The sequence below is a fragment of the Strix aluco genome, chromosome 5 (assembly GCF_031877795.1).
Source record: "Strix aluco isolate bStrAlu1 chromosome 5, bStrAlu1.hap1, whole genome shotgun sequence".
In the NCBI taxonomy this organism is placed as follows: Eukaryota; Metazoa; Chordata; class Aves; order Strigiformes; family Strigidae; genus Strix; species Strix aluco.
In genome coordinates this window covers 3,194,728-3,216,876 of record NC_133935.1, presented here as the reverse complement: position 1 = coordinate 3,216,876, position 22,149 = coordinate 3,194,728, and the positions used below count along the sequence as shown (strand labels likewise).

Below are 22,149 nucleotides of genomic sequence, written 5' to 3'. Positions count from 1 at the left end.
TTGTCCATCATTGCCTAAAGGGACCGAAGGTGCTCTGTGGGACTACAGCTGGTGTACACTTCATAGAAAGGACAGTAATGACACACTGTGCAGGCTACCTGGGAAAGTTCTGTTCTGCTGTTGACTAACTCGCATTAATTCCAATGGATCAATGGCATATTAAATTATGGGGGAAAAAAATACCAAATAAAGACAATTTCGAAGTAGGTGATTCAAACTGTAAAGGCAAGCTGAACACGGATATATTTCCACATTCTTCCCTTCAAAACATAATGAAGCATTTTGCAAAAAACAGTTCCTTCAGTGCACTGTATTTTAACAGTAATGTTTTATAGCAAACTTGGCATTAAACTGGTATCAACATAAATGAAGCTCTGGCAGTAGGACAAGTGTTTTGTTTTTTAATTTATTTTTTTTTTTAAAGAAAGGAGGCATTAAACAGTGCATTGCATTAGCAGTTTTTTAAAGGGTGTTATCGACACAATTTTGTTTATCTTGCGACTATTTTTTTCCCTTTTTTTTTCACTGTACAGAGCTGTATGCTTGAAGCTGATATTAATATTTTGCTTATATACCATGCTTACTGATGCAAATTTACATCATCGGCAGCAAATCAAAGCCCGAGACAGGATTTTATTTACTTGCTTCTACTTATTGAGCATAAAGAGGCTCCAAAGTTCCTGGAGGCTGCAAGTACTTATTCGCAAAGGAGGCGCAAGCTGGGAACTCAGCAGTGCCCCAGTCACGTCTAGTTTGACGGCCGGCTAAGCAGCAACCTCCTCAGCTGTAAAACACCCCCATTTTATTTTATACTGAAAACGTAACTCCACTTCGCAGTACAGCCAGTTTCCCCTAGCAGCCTTAAGTCATGCTCTGACCGACTGTAATTTATTCTTCACGCTGCGAGCAGACAATACGGCCCCGCACTCTGGATCACTGTCTCCTGTGCTTTCCTGACAGCCCAAGACACGCCGCCCCCCCCTCACCCCGGCCCAGCTCAGCTCGGCCCGGCTCAGCTCGGCCCGGCTCAGCCCGCCGCTTCCCCACGGCCCCAGCCAAACCCTCCGGCAGCACCTCCACCACCCCTGCCCAGCGCCGGGGAGGGGGGGGGGGGGGGGCACGTACCCGCGGGAAGCCGGGACTACGGAGGCCAAGCCCAGGAGAGAACGTATTAAAGGGATTTGTGCCGTCCGATATCTCTGTACCTTCAGCAATAACCGAGGTGTCTAGTTTTCCGGCTGTAAAGGCTCGGGCCGGTCACTGCTTTTCTCCTGGTAGCACCAGGAGCACAGAGTTAAAACAAGCTCTTGGATTTTAAAACACAGCCCTCGTGTTTGTTTAAATGGACACATCTGCTTAAAATTGGATGCCTCACAGAAAGAGCTACTGGAGAGGGGGGGGGAGAAAAAAAAAAAGTGAGCTAATTAAAAAAAAAAGTAAATAAGACAGTGTAGAAAAAGAAAATGTAACTTTTCAGAGAATGATAAGCTGCAAAAAGTAAGCAAATGTACATAATGAAACCTGTACTGAAAACTTAAAATTTCTTAGGTCTACAAAGGGGATTAAAACACCTTTATATTGTAAGTTACTTAAAGGCTTTTAAACTAGTCAAAGAGTTGTCCAGTGACCAAATTCTCTGATATTAAGAGTCTCTGTTATAATTACAAAACAGAGTGCTACAATCCTGAACGAAGTGAATTGGAAATGGGAACAAAAATTACACACAATAGAAATTCCTTAGTGGTTTTTGGTAGTGAAATGTTAGTAGAAATGAAAAATTTGTATGAAGTGTAAGAAAATAAAAAGGGATGTCTGTTACAGTAACATATTCATAGCATAGTTGCAATTATTTGGTAAACAGAGACACTTAATCCAAAACGGTTGTAGATACAAAATTCACAGGGACACAATCCGTTTATGAGTGGAATATTAGTATCATATCTATTTTATGTAGCCAACTTCAGTTTTACAGTTCAAGGCAATATTTCTGTTTAACCCATAAAAGCTAAAATATATGGTACATAAGGTGCATCTTAGATTGTCTATTGAGCTTGGCTATCTAAAATATCACTGGAATCTCACACTATAACAAAGTATATTGGCACTGGTAAATTTAAATCCCTCTCCTTGAAAAAAAATAATTCCTAACATGAATGATACTGACACATTATTGTTATTATCATCAAATATAACATTGAGAGAGTAATGAACCTACTGAAAGTGTTGATGTATTTATCTGGACAGATAACACAGGCTTCTACATTCTTTATATCAGTCGCAGGTAGAAATTAACAGTTGTGAAAAAAGAACACCATCTTCAATTCAATACTTCATAGAACTTGTGTTTCATGAACTGTCTTACCAGGAATCATTTGAGGTTTTTCTTCCCATCTGTCATGTTATACTTACTAAAGTTGTCACACTTGCATTATTAAATTTCTTATATTTTGAAGGGGTGCCTAAGTTTTTATGTTTAGCTTTAACAGTATTCTGCTATTTTTCAGTTTCAGTAAACAAAATGTCACACAGACACGATTCTGTATTTCCTTTGTCCAGAAAGATGTATGCCTACAGAGACACATTTAACCATTCCATGATCTATACACACACATTTCACCAAAAAAAAAAAAAAAATGACAGAGTACACAGAAAGGATGTTAGCAAATTTGAAGGGACAACTGCCCCACTCCCAAACGCAGCCTGCGAACAAGGCATGAGGTAGCAGCGTGCATCAGAAGTTCAAACTTGCCCCACTACCAGCAGCTGCAGCAGTGGAGTGACGGCTCTGGGACTCCAAAGCAGACGCAGCAGCAGCAAGGCCTCAACTCAGAGCATCAGGCTCTGAAAGGAACAGTTTCTGTTCCTATCGAAAGAAGAGACCTTTACGTTTTATTACTTTTACATCACATGGCACATAAAAGGTTTTTTTTAAAAAAGAAGGTGATTTCCATGTTGCCAGCAAACCAGAACCTTAGTGCAAAAAAAAAAAATCTTTTTTTATAATCTCCCATTTTGCTTTTTAAAAGATTAATCAGCATCTATGCGGATTAAATGTATGCCATAGTTTAATAAAGGTTATTTTAATTAAGTTTATAACAACCTGACAAAACCAATACAAACACTCCTATAAGGAAAACATTCAATGGAGTTTTTACTCTGCTATCTACACTAATAAAATACAATATGAATGATAACACTGGCATCACACAAAAAAAAAAGGAGGGGGGGGGGGAATTGTGAAAAGCTGCTTCCAGACTTACTCAGTGAACTGTTTTTCAGTTGTTTAAAAACACTTCCTTTTCAGAATACTGAAAGTTCCCAGGGGTATCAGTGACTAATCCATGGAAATTTTAAGTTTCAAATTTAACCATTTTTTCCTAGGGCATAAATGCATTTTACTGGAGATTTTAGACGGATGGTAAAAGCATTGAAATGTTAAAAGGTCAGTTCTTAAATTTCTGTTTCCAGAAAATGCTATCAACAGAAATGTAATGCTATGAATTTTTCTTGGTCCACCAAAAATTTCAAGAAAATTGCAGTGTTTTTTCTAGTGCAAACAAGTAACTTCAGAAAATTGTGCAGGGAGAAAACGACGAGAGAAAGACTTTTTGCCTCTTGGCAACAGGACAGTGAGACTTGGTTCGAAATACAGAACTCTCCCTGACTCACTTAGAAATAAATCTGCTTTTCAAAAACTTTTGAAGCCAAATACCAAAATCAAAGTTGTCATCTAAAGCCCACATTACTTCTGTCATTTATTTGTAAGAAAATTAAGCAATTCCCCCTTCCCCCAACAGCCTTTTTAACAAAATCACATACTTCATCTCTTCTACATGTGTGCCCACACACATACGTGTGTGCTGTGTGCAATATGGTGGACCTATATATGAGAGAGATGTATGTGAATGTATGTATTTATGGTCTCATGTTACAAGAGCCCTGTAAGTATAAATACTATTAGAGTAAGACTGTAAATTAATATTCAGTTTACATAATACTGCTCGATATAAGTCACAGTATTTTAATAATGCAGCCTGAAGACTGCTAACAAAGGGTTAGATTTGAATTATAACAGGAAAATCATAAAGGACATGGTTCAGGACTTTTTAGTTATACAAATAAACATCATTTTAAAAAATGTTAGTATGTCTAAAGTATCGTTTAAGAACTATACAAAAGAAGTTGATCGTAACAGCACTGCACCAGCAGTAATTTCATCCCTTCAGCATTATCGTGACAACTCATGACTACATTCAGAGAACACGTACAGCCAACTGCTCTGTGGCTACCTGAATGTGAGACCTCGCTCCTGTACTAGACCTGAAAGAATCAGGGAGGCTGACACAAAGATCAGGGATTTTGTCTAATAAAGCACTGTACACATAGACCAAAATGTTGTTCCAGCACTCAGCTGGCAGTGCTCTGCGTTTTCAACACAGAGGGAAAGCAAAATAGATACTTAAGATTCATTATGGGGACATACAAAACACAGTTTTGCTTTAATACTGGACTTACACACATGCTGATCTAGAAAATGGGTATCCCACACGTACAGGGAAAGATTTTTATAGGAATATCAGAATTACTGTATCATTTTTCAGCTTTTACTGGCCAGCTAATGGCCAAAACTTTAATCAGTCTAAGAAATTTATTGGAAATCTATTGGAAAAGGCCATTTTGTGCTGGAACTACTCCGTTATTCCAGCTTTCATCTTTGCCCTTCCCTGACAGAACGCCATTTTGAGGCTGTCACGCATTTTTCTTTCCAAAGTGGATAATGCCAGTGGAAAACATAAGGATGGTATCCTCGTACCACAGAAAAATACAGCAATGCAGTTTCACAGAGAAGTAGCATTTTTATTTTTACAGGTGCAACTGAAGTCTGTCTTGTATTTTCTGCTCACCCTAATATTAATTTAAAACCACACACACAAAAATGTATGATATGCAGCTACTTGTATCCATTTAGCATTTTGAAACTTGCACATATTTCTTTTTATTCAAGTATTCAATGGAAAGAGGCAGAAGATATTTCACCAGAAGACAAATCAGGCAAATAAGCATTTACTTCAAATGAATTTTGCCGAGTTACACTGGGCCTAAATATACATATCCAGCAGTCCGGTGTTTAGAAAAATGTTTATCTTCAAAAAGTAAAGAACAGACTCAGTAATTTCCATAGTACATGTGAAGCCTGACCAAACCCATATTACACAAGACTATGTTTTTAATTTTTCATTTTTTCTCTCCTTAGATAAACTGATATATTGCAAATCATTGTCCAAAGGATCGAGGAAATCAACAGGGTAATAAGAAATGGCTTAATATTAAAAGCAGAATAGACAGGTGGACAACAGTTGCTTAACAGAGGAGGCTGTTACATATGAATGGTTCTTACTTAGTTTTCACTGCAGGGGTCACATTTGGAAACAATTTTGATAAAGCAAATTTATAAAAATCATACAGAAGTTCATATTTTGAATTTCAGTAACACCTTTGTCTAGGAAATGAGAAAAGTCTTCACCACCACTAAGCTTTACCAGGTACACTAACTGGAGAAATCACTACCAGAAGTAGTAATGCTGAGGAATCAAGTTCATGCAGTATAATAGACTATTCTCTGCCTGTTCTATTAATCCAAACTTTGCCAGGGAAAAAGCTCTTTTTTAAACAGTAAAACAGAAAAGAAAAAAAAAAAATCCTGAGAGGCTTGAATCAGGAACGTTCAAAGCAAAACATTTCCAAAAGGCTCCACTCAGTAGGAAGCTTTCAGAAGAGGGACTTCTACTATGATGTCTTAGATTATCACATTGCATGTTGAAATACTTAACACACACTAAGAAAAACTAGTTTTTCTTTCGAGCAGGCACTTACTATAGTTATTGTGAGGTTCCAGTATCTTTTTGAGGAAAAAGAACTATTTTAAAATTTGAATATTGGCTGAATTTTTTTTTCCTTTTACTCTAAGCAGCTATCCACATTTTAAAATTCTCCTACAGCTCATTACCTCCAAACAAAGCACAACCATATCCATCCTTTAAGGCAAAAAATACCACAAAAATAAATGCAACTGACATTGCCTCGACACTCTCTTTAGTCTTTAAAATCCTGCAGATAACAGAAAAGCAATACTAGTACTGAAGAACACATGGTGAGAGGGGATGGACCTTATTATTTTCATTTAGTAAGCATATTCATTATAACTAAGTAACAAGTGAGGAATATACCTATGCTAACCTGGTAGGACTATTTTTATTAGATAATGGGTATAATAAATACACCTTTCCACTCTGGCTTCCATTAAAATCTAAAGCTAGTGGATTTTGGGAATTTTAAGCAACGAATAAAGGACACAGAAGGGTTGGTTTCAGTATTGCTGTAGTCAGTGTCACTTGCTGCTCACGTACTAACTCTCTGCTGCTCACGTTTGGCTCAGCTTTGAATGCAACTTTTCATTAGAAGAGCATGATGTTTCGGTTGCTTGGCCACTTCTTTTGTTTGAAGAGCTTATTTTGCTGTATTACAGAATGCACTTTTATATCTAAGAGTAGATTGTGTTTGTTTAAATAATACAACTTCAAGAAAACTAAAGGAAAGACAGAACATTTTACTTGAAATGACTGGAATGCAAAGAAAACAAATTAAAATGAGGAAGGAGAAAGAAACAGAAAATTTTGCTCTTACACAAAAGAGAGTTACAGTATTCTCTATCGGGCAAATCCGTATTACAACACATAATCTGAAGGAGAAAAAAAAAAAAAAGGCTTGGAAGCCTGCAACAATTAAAAAAAGCAGCATGCCCTCTTCTCTGAAGAGAAGAGTCTGGTACAGAGGCAAAATCTGTGTAGCAAAGGCAGCGACACTACCCCAGGTTCTCTGTTGAGCCCTGCCCAGCGCCTTGGAGAAGCCTCTGGAGAAGGATGCTCTGGGCAAGGCAGCAGTGCCGGGGATCTCCTGCCCACACATTCCTCCCAGGCCCCCAGCAGGATTGAGCCCCTCCAGCGTGGTTAAGCCTCCTGCTCCACAACAGTGGACTGAACACGAGAGGTGCCCGCTACTCTACAGAAGACACAGACCAAGAAGCATCTCTTGGATGCCTTACTGCTTGTTCCTAAAGCAGCCCAAAAGGAGTCAAGAGAAACACAGCTGCAAACAGCACAGCATGTGCAGGATTGTACCCTAAACCAGCAGTAACATCAGGTGAACCCACCCTGCACTCCATTATGCCAATACAGTAGAGTCTTCTAGGGATTTATAGTGGTATAAAGCATGAAAAAAAACCACAAGAAAACCCCACCAGTAAGCCCAGAAATACCCAAGTTGGAGAGCTAAAAATTTACTGTCGTATACATTTTTATCTCCATTCTATTCATGTCAACTGCCACGGAAGCCTCAAAGCTTATTATCGTAGTATTACTTATTTTTGTGATGGCAACATTCGAAGCTGCCCCCAATACACACACATCCCTTGTGCTCAGTTTTAACCCTGCTGTGTTTTACACAACTTGGCTGTCATCAGCAATTAAGGGCTGTTTTTTTTTTTTTTTTTTTGATACAAGGAAGGAATGTGGGAAAGCAGTATTTTGACTGAGGATACGTGTTTACAGTTTAATTATTTTATAGTCTAGCATTGTATTTCACAGATTTCACTGCTCAGCAAAGAACAGCTTATAGATGAAAAATAATAAACATCTTTCACTGAAAAGTGATGGTTTTCTATACGTGAGTCTTCCAGATAATTCATCCCAGATTCCACGTTAATGTATGTTCCCAAGTCACAGCAACTAAAAATGAGATACAATGCATTCTGCCACAAAAAGCCAAAAAAAAAGAAAATCAGCAGCATTTTTGCATATAATTAGTGATAAACATGAGGAAGTCCTCGTTCACTTTGGCTTAGTACCCCATGCTTACTATGCTCGGCTTCACAGGGCTCTGTGCGTGTATTTACTTGGTGCAACACAAAGAAAATGTTATGAAAAAGGTGATGAATACAATCTGCTGGGACACAGCATCACATTTCCTTACAGACCGAGAAACAATGCTTATTTTGAGACCTCAGAGGCCCAAGTTCAATGCTGCAATTGCCATGCGGTTTCTCTCTTTTAAGAGAAAAATTCTCTAATTTTCACTAGTCTAACGCTTCTTCATTTGGAACAGTCCAGTGAGAAGGGAAAAGAAAAAAAAAAAAAAAAAGAAGTTTAAAGGCTGAAAACAGAGAAATTGAATTATTGGCAGCAAGGGGGGAAGACCCAAGCAATAAATTTGGTTCAACAAGGGATTAAGCGCCACAGCCATCGGTAAGTAAAGAGCTAATACGTCCTCTTTGAAATAGTTTGACTCCTACTCTCGCTGTGACTGCTGCACGCTCGGAGGTTCGGGTGAAGCAAACCTGATACTCTGCCATTCTCCGCCAGCACGTGCCTAAATTAGTTCTCCATTTTGTGGTGGCCCTCTGAGAGCAATTCCCATTGAGAAGTGAACAAAGGCCGCGACCCCAGGGTCAGAGTGTAATGCAGGAAGCATGACCTCCCCTTTGTTCAGAACAGCACTGTTTACTCTGCCTAAGTAAAGATCACCAATACATTAACTAAAGAGGATTAAAAAGGTCATATCCCTAGGGATGGAGCTCACGCAAGTGGCAACTCTCTTCAGTCACTAAATCATCTGACTTCCCCCCTAACCCCCCTTCAAAATAGAGACACCTTAAGCTGCCAAGGCTCAATGGCACATTAATTCCAGAGAAGTATGTATGAACTTCATGTGGTCTTCCTTCTAAAACCAGGTTAATTTCTGCACAGCTAGCCAGCTGGGTTTTTTTAGTGGTTTTTTTAGTTATAAAAACATTTTAAGTGAAAACTATCACCTCAATACAATTTTTTTTTCTTTTATATCTCCTTTTGAAGCGTTCTGAGTTTATTTATTAAATTGTTTGGGTCTTCAAATAGTTATTAAAAAGTGTAATCTTTTGTAGCTATTACAAATGCGAATCTTAAAATATCCTGTAGTATGTGGACAGGCAGAAAAGTTGCCTGATGCTGTAGATAATTGCAAACTCCAAGGATGGCTCATCGCAAAAAAGAAACCAAGGAAAATAAAGTGAAAACAAGCTGCCTGTAAGAATTCACATGTGCTGATAGCTAGGCTTAATCAGGCTAAATAAGCACCTCCTTTGTCTGCTAAGCTTTCTGTTATACACTATCGTATCTGAGAACATCATTATTAATATGAAATATAACAACAGAAGCATCTCTTGAAACGGCTAAATTAATGCCGCACTGGTGACATACGGGAGGCAACGTGGCCAATTCGACAGCATGCTGGATTGTCTCCTTTCCATTCTCACCTCTAATCCTCTGGCCTGCTGGATGATCCCAACTTTTGCTTTGTGTCTCCGCTTCCTCATCTGTGGTGATATTGCTCACCGGGATGCAGATGTTACCATCAGTTACTCAGCCAGGATGGGAGAAAAAGAGCATGTGGAAGGGAGTGGTCTAGACTAAGACATTTTCCCCTCTCTACCCTCAGGCAGAAGCACTTCTGATGAAGCTGAACATTGCTAGAGGTTCCAGAAGAAAGTAATAGGAATAAGGCCAGGCAGGGGGCCCAAGCTGATCAAAGTCCTTGGCGCAGGGAGCTCAGCACCACAGACAAACCTCACGGCGGCTAAATGCAGTTGAAATCAGCCCTGGATCACCCACCATGCCAGCTGACTTTGAAAGGAGACTCCAAAAACCGAGGTCTTAGAGCAGCACAGTACAGGAGTTCACTGCATGGATTGTATGGGGGGAGGAGGGAGAGGGTGTCCTTCAATTCTCAGATACTTTGTGCAAAATAGCTATTTTCGAATCCACAAGAACACACGCAGTTTTCTAGTCTCTAGCAACGTGAATTAATGCATAAAGCGTGGCAAGCTGGGGTCTCGTTATACCCAGCCTGCACTCACACTGGTACGCTCTGCCCCTTCCTGCCTCTCCCGCTAGCCCTGCATCCTCAAGTATCAGGCAAGACGAGGAAGGAAGATTCTTTGCACTCCTCTTCAGGACATTTGAGAAGTCACTCTTCCCATTTGCAGTCTTCTTCATAGCCAGGAACCCATGCATTTCAAATGTTTTTAAAAGGATCTGAACAGATACATGAAATCAAGAATCCAATAAAAATAACATCATGTTTTCCTTATTACGTTCTCTCTGTGAAAAGAATAATTTCCTTCTTCACCCACCACTGCTGTTCCTCGTTCCTATGGTTTCTGATCTTTCCTCACCCCAGTAGGAAGAGAGGGAAACTTACTGTCATCAGGAAAACCAAAAGGAGGAAGTCTTCTCAGCATACACGTCCCACTGGGGAGCACAGGGTTTAGCCCAGATGGCTCACAACAGATTCTAACATGGCCAAGCGTAAAGAAGAAACTTCCAAACCATGTGTTTGCACCGTGATGGGCGGTATTCCCACTGCAGGTGGGTGAAAGACTGGCACTCAGTATAACTCTCTTCTGCATTTTCTCACCTGTCCACTTCTGTGCCTGGAACAATCAAATCTAATCATATTGCTTCCAGTGATTGCTCTTCTCTGACATCTGATCTAAAAGTATTGGCCTTTTTATTATATACCAGGAGTCAAAGAAAGAACAGTGGAGTCAGAAAGCCTTGACAGACAAGTTTAGAAAAGCCTGTGTCCAGAGCAAAACAAGCACCTAGTGAAAACCAAAAACGTACAGCAGGTATTTAAAATACAGTACCAAATTGCCACGTTTTACGTTTATCAGATCTTCCCATTGACTTCAATGGGAACACTCTGCTTTTCTGCATGGAAGATTATGCAGGCATAGCATATCAGTCAGGGGAAAAAAAAAAAAAAAAAAAAGAGTTAACAAAAATCTCTAGACACAGAAGAAGTAGGTGGACAAGGGCAATCTGAATACTGAGAAAAGCTGTGCAATAGATTGAGGCAAAGAGGTATCTTTTCTGAAAAACAAAAGCCCTAAACTGAAACAACTAGAACAAAGAATATACTTAGAAAGTAATATTTAAAAATGGAGATTAGGAGCATAAGGACTGAACCAAAGACATAAGGACAATTTATTGACATACATTAGAAGCAGGAAGACTGCACAACAGTTGTCTGGCAAGTCTGAAATAGTACTGGGAAACAAAGGGAGTGAATAAAGAGGAGGAAAAACACTGCAGAAAAGATAACCGCTGATTATGACCTTGAGATACTCAGTCATGCAAAAGGGTAAACTCGCCCTTTCTCACCCTGTATGACCATATTAGCATTTCTTGTTAGCTGGGCTCCTGGTCTGGGGTATTAAAAAAAAAAAAAAGCAAAGCTGTATACCCACTACTTCCAGTGAAAGCTCAAGATTATACCTCCTAGTCTTTCATTTCCCAGTTCTCTTTCACACCAGCCAACAGCACTCTCCTTCCAAGATGGGAAGTAAAAACCACACTCTGGAAAGCTATGGAATAAGACGTCCCTTCTCTTGAACAGGAAAAGGGAGGAAACATGACTTTGCAACACAAAATTCTTGCACAGTCCATTTTTTTGGGGCACGGAGCAATATTGACCCTACCCCATATTCCTGGATACACCTGTATCTCCTGATGCCCAGAAATCCAGACAGACCCAAAGGTACCTTTTAGCTTAAAAGAGAAGTTATCAGGCTTAACACAAGTGGAAAAATCTATGATATTCAAGTGATCAAATTGTCTCCTCTGGTCCCTCCAGACAACAAATCCCATTAATCAATTCTTTTGCAAGTAAAGGGTGAAAGAGCAGCAAATACCAAAACAGAAAGTGCTGAAATAACTGGATAAATGAAAAGGCAAGCCATTCTGAGGACTAGATACACACACAGGAGTTCTGAAGCTGCTCAAGGTTGGAGGCAGGGTTTCCAACAAAAACGTGCTCTCTCCTATCAGGAACGAAAGGGTAGCACTCCTTAAAAATAGCCACAAATGATGATCCAGATTACATGCCAATGAATTCTTGCATTTAGTAGACCTTCTGGAAGGCTACTTTAACAGATTATAACTTTAATGCCTAAGCAGCGATTACATAATGGAGAGAAAAACAACATTGCTAACATAATGAAAAATAGGTCTTTTTTAACTTGGAGTGCATCCGCAGAAGAAATTACTGTTTATCAAAGCCCATTTGAAAGGCCAAATAATGTGACTCATAAAGACCATAAAGAAAACAGAGTAATCATGACTGAAAGTTGGAGTCATGATTAAAAATGAGCTAAGCAGCCAAAATTAAAATGTAGGAAGAAAAAGAAAGACGTTTTAAGAAGAAATAGGTTAACAGTTGTTGCGTGCAGAGGCCATGCTGGTTATCAGCTTTTAACTTCAGTTAGCAGTCTGGAAAGATCAGCTGTAAAACGAGAGTGGCAAAGCTGACAAGTGAGGGGAGTGTATTTGGGTTACTGAAGGGTTTAACGAAGTCGAGTGAATCTGAAACACTTCAAATATTTTTTTTTTTTATCATCGCTAAGGAAATCATATTGCAACATTCTCGGCGAAGGGGAAAGACCAGGGTGCCATCATAACAAGTCGACGAAAGCTTTCATGTATACGCAGCGATGTCAAATAAGCCAAGTTTTACAATGCACGTGAGAAAGCACAACATTACCCTCCTAATATATACCTGCCAGGGAAATGCCTTCACAGAGAATGCCATCTACAGTTCTTTTTACCTCACCTCATTAAAGCTACAGAGGTAACAGGAGTGCAAGGACAGGTGACTAAAATGATTTGACTTACAAAAAGACTGCCATATACGAAACCATGAGGTGATGAAACCATTTATGTTAGCGAGCATGTGAGCAACAGGGAGCACAACAGAGATACATACTTTGAAAGTCAGGAATTGTAGTCTGACTTTCTCGCCTACTTCCAGCCTTGAATGGGAGATTATTCAGTTAAATGAAATAAGCAGTAAATTCAAACTGTGGGAATACATTACTTTTACAAAGTGCAGGCTGAGCATGCGAAAATCGGCACTGCAGTCATCATTAGGGGACATCAGTGGGATTCTGAAAGAATACGGTTCTATTCATAGCCCACAAAAATATAGTGTTAAATGGGATTGTTTGCTGGAAAGACCATAAAGACCTTTGCGCAAAGCCATGATAAAGCCATTGGCCAAGGGATCTAGCTGGCCCACTTTCTGACAAGGACAGGGTATTCCAAAAGGATCAAATGTTGGTCGTCTTCGCCCTCCGTTCTCTTACCAATCAACCCTTTGTAAGAACTGTCAGGGTAGACTTAGCATTAATTAGACTGTGGATCTGATCCAATGCAGTAATTTCTACTTTTGTTTCCTATGGCCAAAAGCAATGGCAAAAAAAAAATAGACAAGTTCACTTTAACTAAAGCGAAGTCATTCATCCTCTAAGCTAGCTGCTTAGCCTGATACAATGCTATCAATGCATCACTCAAACTTCACAAAAATACTTTAAAACATCTATGTTTGCTTTGCCACCTGCTCTTCCCCTTCCCGCAAATAATTAGCGAGAACCTACTATACAAATGTGTTTCCTTCTTTATTTTATTATCTTTTTCCCCATCCCCACATCTTTATTTGCAAAAACCATTTAATAATTATAAGAGATTCCAAGATGTGTGTCAGATCCTGGGATATTGCCACTTGTATGGTGGTTTGCTACACTTAGCCTTCAGTCTTGTGGCTAACAATTCACCCAAACTGTGATAATACCTCACCACAACCCACACGCTGCTGCTCTTCAAAGGAAAACAAGGGTACATAATTAAGAGATGATGAGCTCAAATGTAAGACAGGAGATGAGGGAGCAGATTCTGAAACCACACCTGTGAGTGGTTATACTACTGAAGAAGTTTCTTCAGCTCCATCTTCACTCACAGTATCAGTAAGAGTCATGCATTTTCAAAACACATTTGCAGCAGCAGAGGAGAAAAAAAAAAAGTGTGATAAAATCATGCCACTGCAGAACAATAGCTTTAATATCAATTATACAGAATTCAGATTATAAATAAGCATTATTAAGAAACAGCCCTTGTAGCGAGCATGAACTACATCTTAAAAAAAAAATATATATATACACACACATATAGTTTTACTGGAAATACTGTCAAAATCTCATCCCACAAGAACTGTTACCTGAAAATATTCTCAAAGTCTCATTCCAAGCTTTTGTGATTCTGTAATTGCCATCATAATATAAAGAACTATAGACAAAAACATCTGTGTGTATACGTGCCAGTTCAGTGGCTAATGGTGCAGCATACTGCATGGAAATAAAAACTAGGAAGTGGATACAGATACATTCTAGAGCCTACAGGATCAATCCCTTGTTGGATATTCAGAATAAAAAGAAATACCAAACCACTTTCCTTATTACTCTGTAAAGTTGGAACTAGTTTTTGTTGGTTTTGTCATGGTTAGTGAAGGAGTTGAGAAATCTGGGGCAGAACAAGATGTGAATAAAGCTACCGAACTCAAGTGAGGACAACCGACCACTCTTCAGAAATATGCATTAGGAAATAATAGGATTACCTGATTTCTGATTTTTAAAAAGTATTTTTGTTTTACCTGAAAGAAGTCTGTGTTTTGTCACGATGAAGGACCACATCTCCACAAGCGAGTGCCCGTCTGCAGGGCCAGATCCTCTAAGTGGCAGCCACACCCTCTTCTTCCTCATTTTTTTCCACTGACCATGAAATACTTTCAAAGCCAGGCCCTGAAAAAAAAAAATAAATACATTTTTAATGGACACCAGATACCACATTGCTGATTTAATTAGTCAGATTAGAAACAAATAAATATATTTGCACACATACATTTGTATTTTCTGTTCCATTTCAAACAAATTTGGTAGGCCTGATTTGACACTCTATTCAAATCACAGGAAATATAATTAAAAAGTGCTCTATGTTGATGGCAGAATCAAGACCTCTATCTCTTTTTAGAATTGAATATAACATGTTTTCCATTGGTACTGGAAAAATTCACAAATCAGAGGCTTTTCAGAGTATCTTCAGACAAGCCTATGTATTTTGAATTGTAATAGATGCCAACACAAGGCAAGCTTAGAAAGATGTTCCAGAGGTTGTCTCTTCAGTCTGTGGGGTTCTATGGACTTGAAACTCAGTCAGATCTCTAACTCTGACTTGATTTTAAAAATAGAATTTTTTTTAAAGAAAATATTTGAGTAAAACTTTCTCAGCTTATGTATCGCTCATAACCTCACCCAGATTATCAGGTGATTTGGATTAGGGTATCTACAGGACAGTTAATAATGATACTGCATAGCAAGTATCATCCAACATGTCCTTACTCTCACTATATTTCATACAATTTATTTTATCAATAATTTTGCAGCACATCGGACTATATGGAAATTGATTGTTGCTATAAACTGTTCTGCATATTGTATCATCTGCTGGCTTTAATTCATTATTTAAATGACACTGTAATTATACTACATTTCATATTCTATTTAACCAGAGAATATTGACTATGAATACAAAGTGATAAAAAACAACTTTTTCTAGTATCTCAAAACACACCCCCTTATTTTCCAATAACCAGCTCCAGCATTCAACAACAAAGCAAAAATACAGTATATTTAGGGTTCAGCAACCTAAAGCTCAATTTTTTGCAAACAACTGCCCAAAGATATTACTGTTCAGCTATCATTAGGACTATGAAATTAATAGTAAAATAAACTGCTTGTTTATTGAAATTTAGAACTAAATATGTAACCTGAATCCACAGCTTCATGCTATTCTGTTTGCTGAAGGAGCAAATTGATATTAAAATAAAAACATTAAGGTTATACTGAGATGTGTGTTAGGGGATGACAACATATATTACAGGCAGTATATTAAGTAATGCCAAATCCAAAATAATTTTGTAATCCCAGCACCTACTACGTATTTATTCATGTATGATTGCATACCCCCTTATAAACAAGTGATCCACTTGCACTATTAGTAGAGGTGTTGTGTTCACAGTTTCACACTGTCCTACATCCTAATAGGTTTCCAGTATACAATTTTGAAATCTCAAAGCCTGCATGATGCTGTATTCTGCACATATAGTAAATTACAATTAACTTGCAGAATAGTATCAGTACTATAGTATTTGTAGACATGTTTATTCACACAGAAGCCTTTTTTCTTTAAGCAGCAGAGTATTAGGTGATACATGTACCTCTCATCATACTGGAGTGCTCTGATGCAGAACGCTAACTTTTAAATCCAAATACATAGGAGGGGAAAATGTTAGCACGTTACTGTTCTACTGGTCTATAAAGATTCACCCCGCAAAGCCCTCCCATCCATGTATTCCATATCAGAAAAGCAGACTTACTCCAGGCTGTTTGTGTTCATATTTACGAAGGTGCTCTGCAAAAAAGGGAGCAAACAGAAATCCAAGGGTTAACAGAAGAAAAAAACCAAACCAAACCAACAAACCACACCACCAAAATCCCCGGCCATGCTGAAGACCTCGCAAGAAAAGGAAAGTGTTCAGCAGATAACAGCCTAATAAAAAGCAAACAGAGAATTTAGTGTCTCGGTATTGCCTGGACACCAGTTTGGGATTTAGGCAGCCTTGGATTACAAGGACTATTCCCTTGAAAATCTAGCCCACAGTTCCTGCGCTGTTTTCTACCAATACCACATCCAAACTGTGACTAAACACCTCATTATGCTTCGCTGGCACTATCTGAAGCAAACATACTGTACAATTTTATGTGGCACCTAGAAACGGAGGGAAAAAAGAGGCTATTTTTTCTACCGAACGGTAATGAAATGACAAACAGCAAGTTCCGTGCAAAACCTTGCACGATCAGTAAATGTTTCCCCCCCGCCCCGTTTTCTTTCTGTGGCAGGCAACAGGTGACAAAATACAGCCCCCAATATTCAGCTTTAAAAATAAGAAAATTTAGTCTACAAGACATCTATAATATAGTCCTTTTTTTAAATTAAAATTGAATAAAGAGGTTTAACTGGGCCTCTACACTGGCTTCAGAAAGCAAATGCCTTTCTTAACATTCATTTGTAGATGTTTCATTTAAAGAAAATACAGCTCTCCCAGTTACAAACAACAACCAGTGGTTTTACGTAACAAACTAGTATTGACAGATCTTAAAAGATAAAACCCAAACTGCATTTTCAAAGGAACTGCACGCCTCAAATACTTCACTACAATCTCTTTTTCCAATAACTTCTACATGGTCTTAAATACGTCGATGAATTATGAGGTAATAAACTCCAATTTTCTTAGCTCTTTCTCCAGACAAACATTATATTGTGATTTATGAATACCTGAAGTACTTAGTTTGCTGTTCACAGCACTTCAACAGTTAATCGAATTTATGAGAAGTGAGAATATCACGTTAAAGATTCCTTCTGTTTTCTCCTTTAAGCTTCACCACCTCAAAAGCATTTTTCCCATGGATATTATTTAGAAATATTCTTCCTTTGTGCACTGGACATATTACTACAGCTCAGGAGGCCGTACCCTGTGCCAGTCTCCATGCCACTCATTAAATAATTTTACTCCCATACGTACACACGCAGCTGGTCAAGTGCAAGAAAAGGACTTTGCTGCGTTCAGCTGCATCTCCCGCACTTCCACAGCGAGCCTTGGAAAGCAATCACAAGGCTACAAAAATTATCAGCCTCTCTCCACTGTCCATTTCTTGAGTTTGATAGTGCCCAGACTACATTTCTAAAGCAGTGGTATGCTGTGCTGTGGCGGTACACCTGTGTCCCTTTTAGCACAAGACCGCATCACAATAGGCTAAAAACGTTTCAATTCTGTTAATACCCATGCCTCAATTCGCAATTAAAAAGAATCCTTCTTTAAAGACACTTTTTCCTGAAATATTGAAATGCTTAAAAAGTAGTTTTCTATTTGGAAAGCTTGTGTAATTTCTTCCCTTTACAAAAACACAGCTTTGTAGCACCAGCAAAGAGGACCCGGTACAGCAGATGGTTAAAATTCTGCATCATTTCTAATAGCCTTAAGAGAAAGCACTGCCTTTTTTCGGGGGAGGGCGGGGGGGGGGGGGGGGGGGGGGGGGGAGGAGAGGAGAGGAAAAAAAAAAGCTGAGAACAGCAATTTGCAGCCCCCTTTTTTTTTTTCCTTGACAGCAGCTAGCCACGCCTCAGTCTGGCCCTTCCTCCAACCTCTGCTAACCTAAAAACCAGCGCCAACCTGGCAGCAGGCCATATATTCAAAAGTAAACATTATTCTCCTGCCATTTTTCAGTGGTGTTTATCATATCCTGATCTTTTTTTTTTTTTTTCCTTGCCTCCCCCCCACCCCCGCCTCGCTGAGGCTGAAATCCCTATCCTTGCCCCGGTTTGTTTCGCTTTGCAACTACATCAAGACATCAAAGTCACGCTCTTATCTAACATGGCAAACTTGCAAAAAACGCGTTAGAGGGATTTTACCTTCACCCTGTGAAGCAGCGGACTATTTTGGAGCGGGAAAAAAACCAAAGTCAGACGTATCTTTACGTATTGCTGTCCCACAGCCCGGGGTGGTACGTCCTTCTCCATCCCTACAGGAACGGGCTCTTCCTGACACAGCGCAAACGCTCCTTTCAAAGCCTGCAGCTGCCGTGAGGAACCCGGCTTTGGCTTCCACAGCTTTTCCGTTTTCTTATTTAATTGCCACAGGAGCGTTTAAAAAAATAAATCGCTCTCTTAAGCACCCGTGAGGACGCACGTAGAGCCCTGCACCTGACTCTTTGTTATCCCTCACCATTCATTCCCTGTCCCTTCCGCTCCTCGCTTCCTCCTCCCACCTTGGACTGCTCCTCATTTATAAAGGCTCTAAAAAAAAAAAAAAAAAAAAAAAAAGACTAATTAAACTAGTTGCCCGTTACTGCTTTTTACCTAGTCGTGCACTGCATTGGATGGGTAGTTGACATACCGGCAGAAAAAGGGAAGATTTAAAAAAAAAAAAATAAAAAGGAGGGGGTGTATAAATAAATAAATAAATAAATAAAGAGGGATGCTGCCGCTTGAATCCTCTGAGCCCCCCCCTCCGGCTGGGTGCTGGCGAGGAGAGAAGGAGAGGAGGGAAGGGGAGAGGCGTCAGCTCCGTCCCGCCGCGGGCCGGGGCGCGGAGGCTGCACATCGGCCATGTTGTCCGCGCCGCCTCCTGCCCCGTCTTATCGGGTGAAGGAGCTGGCAGCGTGCCAGGCCGCCTGCCGCAAGGCGGGTGTCAGGCCGGGGCAAAGTTTATTGTTCGCCGCTGCTATCTGTACCTCAGAGGTGGCGGGGGGGGATTGGGATTTTTATTTTTCTCCTCAGTAAAAGACGCCCCCCCCCCCCCCCCTCTCTCCCACCTTCCGCCCCCGGCCCACCAGCAGCCTGGCGCGGCGGCTGAGGGGAGACCGCACCGGCGCAGGTAGCGCGGGCTCGAGGACTTCGCCCCTCACCGCCGCCTCCTCCTCCTCTCCCCCTCCACACTTCCCCCCCCCCCCCCTCGCTTTTTCTCTCTAGGCACTGTAAAGTACAAATAACGTGGAGTGGTTTAGTCAAAACAGTCATGTGCAAGTAGCCTGGCAAACAAAAGCCTTTATTTATTTATTTAGCTCGCGCATAGATAAGGAGGAGCCTTTTGTGCACATAAATTTCACACACATCAGAAAGGAGATGCCATGCTGCTTTCCGCGGGCTGACACAGCTTGTCTGGAAACGCCACAGGACAGCCTGCAGGCTCATTAATAATTGCGAATGGCTCGCCATTTCCATATTTAAATTGTGAAGCAGCGTATGATTAATTAAGAAGGAGAAAGCAAAAAAAAAAAAAAAAAAAAATTAAAAAAAAAAAAAAAGAGGCGAGAGAGGCAAGGCCTGCCCGGGCTGCCTGGCCAGGCTGCCCGCTTTAACTCCTTCTTTCCCACGCGCGTCGGGGTCCGCAGGATGCCTCCCCCCGGCTGGTGCCTGGCAACTCGGAGTGAATATCAATTCTGCTATTTTTGTGTAGTTAGGCAACCACGTGAGTGCTTTTGCGAGGCTCTGAATAGCCACGAACTAATGAAGAGAATTTGCTGCAATCCACTCATCATTAGCTTTTCATTTGGGGGAAAAGAAAAAAAAAAATCGCTTATAAATTTTAGCGTGATTGTAAATTAATGTATTTTCATGCAGCGAGGTTAAAAGAGTATTTACAAAGTTATTTATATAAAGAAATATTGCAATTAAAATCCAGTAAAATGTGTAATTTAAACTCATCTGAGTGCTCCAAACTATGAAAATATTTCACATTGAAATGCTGTGATTAACTTGCGCACAGAATCTCAGATCCTCCAACATCAATGAAGACAAGTAATAAATACGCTCTATACCCTAATCAAAATATTTAACAATAATTTATCAGAGATCTTAAACTTCAGATTATTCTGTTTCTCCCAAGTACTGAGTTTTCAGATCTTAACTGTCACAGATGCTGCATTTTTGGGGGGAGGGTCTGTATTTCTGACTAGTTGAGTCACTGAAATACCCCGCGAGATTGACTCCGCGGACGCTCACGCTGTGAAACCCCACGCGTGAGGATGGGGGGGGGGGGGGTGTCAACTCGGGCATCCGCTACTCGGGTTCTTTGGCTTCGAGCGGCGGCCGAGGGGGGGGGGGGGCGCGGGTGGGCGCGGAGCGGGCGCGGGTGGGCGCGGAGCGGGCGCGGGTGGGCGCGGGGCGGGCACACGCAGCCGCCGGGCCCGGCCCCGGCTCACGTGACCGGTGTGATTCAGCAGTCTGCAGTCATCATGGAAAAAAAAAAAAAAAAAAAGGAAAGGGAAAAAAAAAAAAAAAAAAGAGGGAAAAAAAATAATCTCGCCTCTCCGCCTGCTCTCGAGATGCGGTGGCTGCCCTTGTGTTCACTGTCCTGCCCGGCCCAAGCGGGCGCTTTTAACCCTTTTCTTTTTGCAACCCTTCCCTTGTCTTAAATCCAGTTGTTCCAGAATTTCATCTGTAACTGTCTGGTTATTTATCCTCCTTTAATCTTCACTTTCCACGGTTAATATTTAGTATTACACAGCAGAAGCAAAGATGTACAGTTTTTTTCCGCAGATGAGCACTTTATGTGACTGGGGGATGTGCAAAATAGATGGACCGTGTGCTAAACTAAAGCTATCTTTCTTGTTAAGCCAAGGACATACTCATTTGACTTATTAAAAGCCTTTTTTTGCAGAGTATGAATTCTGGATATGACTTGTCAGGTGGCTGCAACAAGCTGAGTTTATCCAGGTATGACTGAGGCTAGTTAGGCTTTATCTCCTTAGTATGGTCAGTTCACAACCTGGTACCAAGTTTGCCCTGATGAGCTGTTATCACGTTGGGATTATTCAGCATTTTAATTAATGTTCTGAGCAAGGACAGAAAGGAAAGGCTGCAAAATGAAACAAATTCATTTACAGGGCCCCAGTTTTAGGACCCCAATACCATCTACTAGATGCTTGGTATTAGAAATACATTTCCCCCATCTACCTATTAATACGTGCACGTCTACCAGAGTCCCTCAGCTTCCTCTAAAGCATTTCGTAACTTCTCCGATGACAGAGCTGAGGGAGAGAGCTGAAACACCAGTGGTCTGATCAGAGATGACAAATTGTTGAGTTTTCCTTCCTGCTACCAACATTCTGTAAAAGTTTCTACTGGGTGTAATCTGTTTATGTAATATGTGAAGCCCCACAGGGCAATTTACCAAAATCATTCTACAGCTACCACCATCAAGAAAATTTTCACCCCCTTTACAGATCACAATAAAGTATATTCTGCCGTGCAGTATGAAGACTAACTTGTTACACCCAAATGTTTTGCATCTGAAAGTAAACAAACAAACAGCATACCGAGCAAATTCTAGCCCATAAAGGCTTATGAAGTCAGGCCTAAACTATTTATTTATTTGGTTTTAGAGGCTATAGAATTGCTTGGAGGATACAATCATTTAGCTATAAAAATGTTAATACTTGCTTTAAAATGAATAAAAAGCTTGCTGTTCTCTCTTACAAGGTTTGCTAAGTGTAGTCACAAATACCAAATATTTTGTTAAAACAAGTGTAAGTTGCGTATGCCAAAATGTTCTCTATGATCATTGTTCTTGTGTACTTACTGCTTTTCTCTTGTTTAAAAGAGCATGACA

The 22,149-nt window shown here is 40.1% G+C and overlaps 1 protein-coding gene and 1 long non-coding RNA gene across 3 annotated transcripts in view; one reads left to right on the top strand and one right to left on the bottom strand.

Annotated features, from left to right (window-relative positions):
• The window catches only part of LOC141923921 (uncharacterized), a 127,172-nt gene extending 107,860 nt beyond the window's left edge, over positions 1–19,312 (bottom strand). Inside the window, exons 1-3 of one of the 2 annotated variants that reach the window (XM_074825632.1) lie at positions 18,763–19,312; positions 16,357–16,391; positions 14,575–14,722 (exon numbers count right to left, since the gene is read on the bottom strand). In XM_074825632.1, coding sequence (XP_074681733.1) covers positions 14,575–14,722; positions 16,357–16,391; positions 18,763–18,769 — 190 coding nt within the window. In that variant the 5' untranslated portion in view covers positions 18,770–19,312. The remainder of the gene's footprint in view (positions 1–14,574; positions 14,723–16,356; positions 16,392–18,762) is intronic. The other variant, XM_074825631.1, reaches the window with a different exon arrangement.
• Positions 7,413–10,179, top strand: LOC141923922 (uncharacterized). Its single transcript, XR_012623428.1, has 2 exons — positions 7,413–8,300; positions 9,529–10,179. It is a non-coding gene; the product is annotated as an uncharacterized LOC141923922 (long non-coding RNA).
• Positions 19,313–22,149: the final 2,837 nt, after the last annotated feature.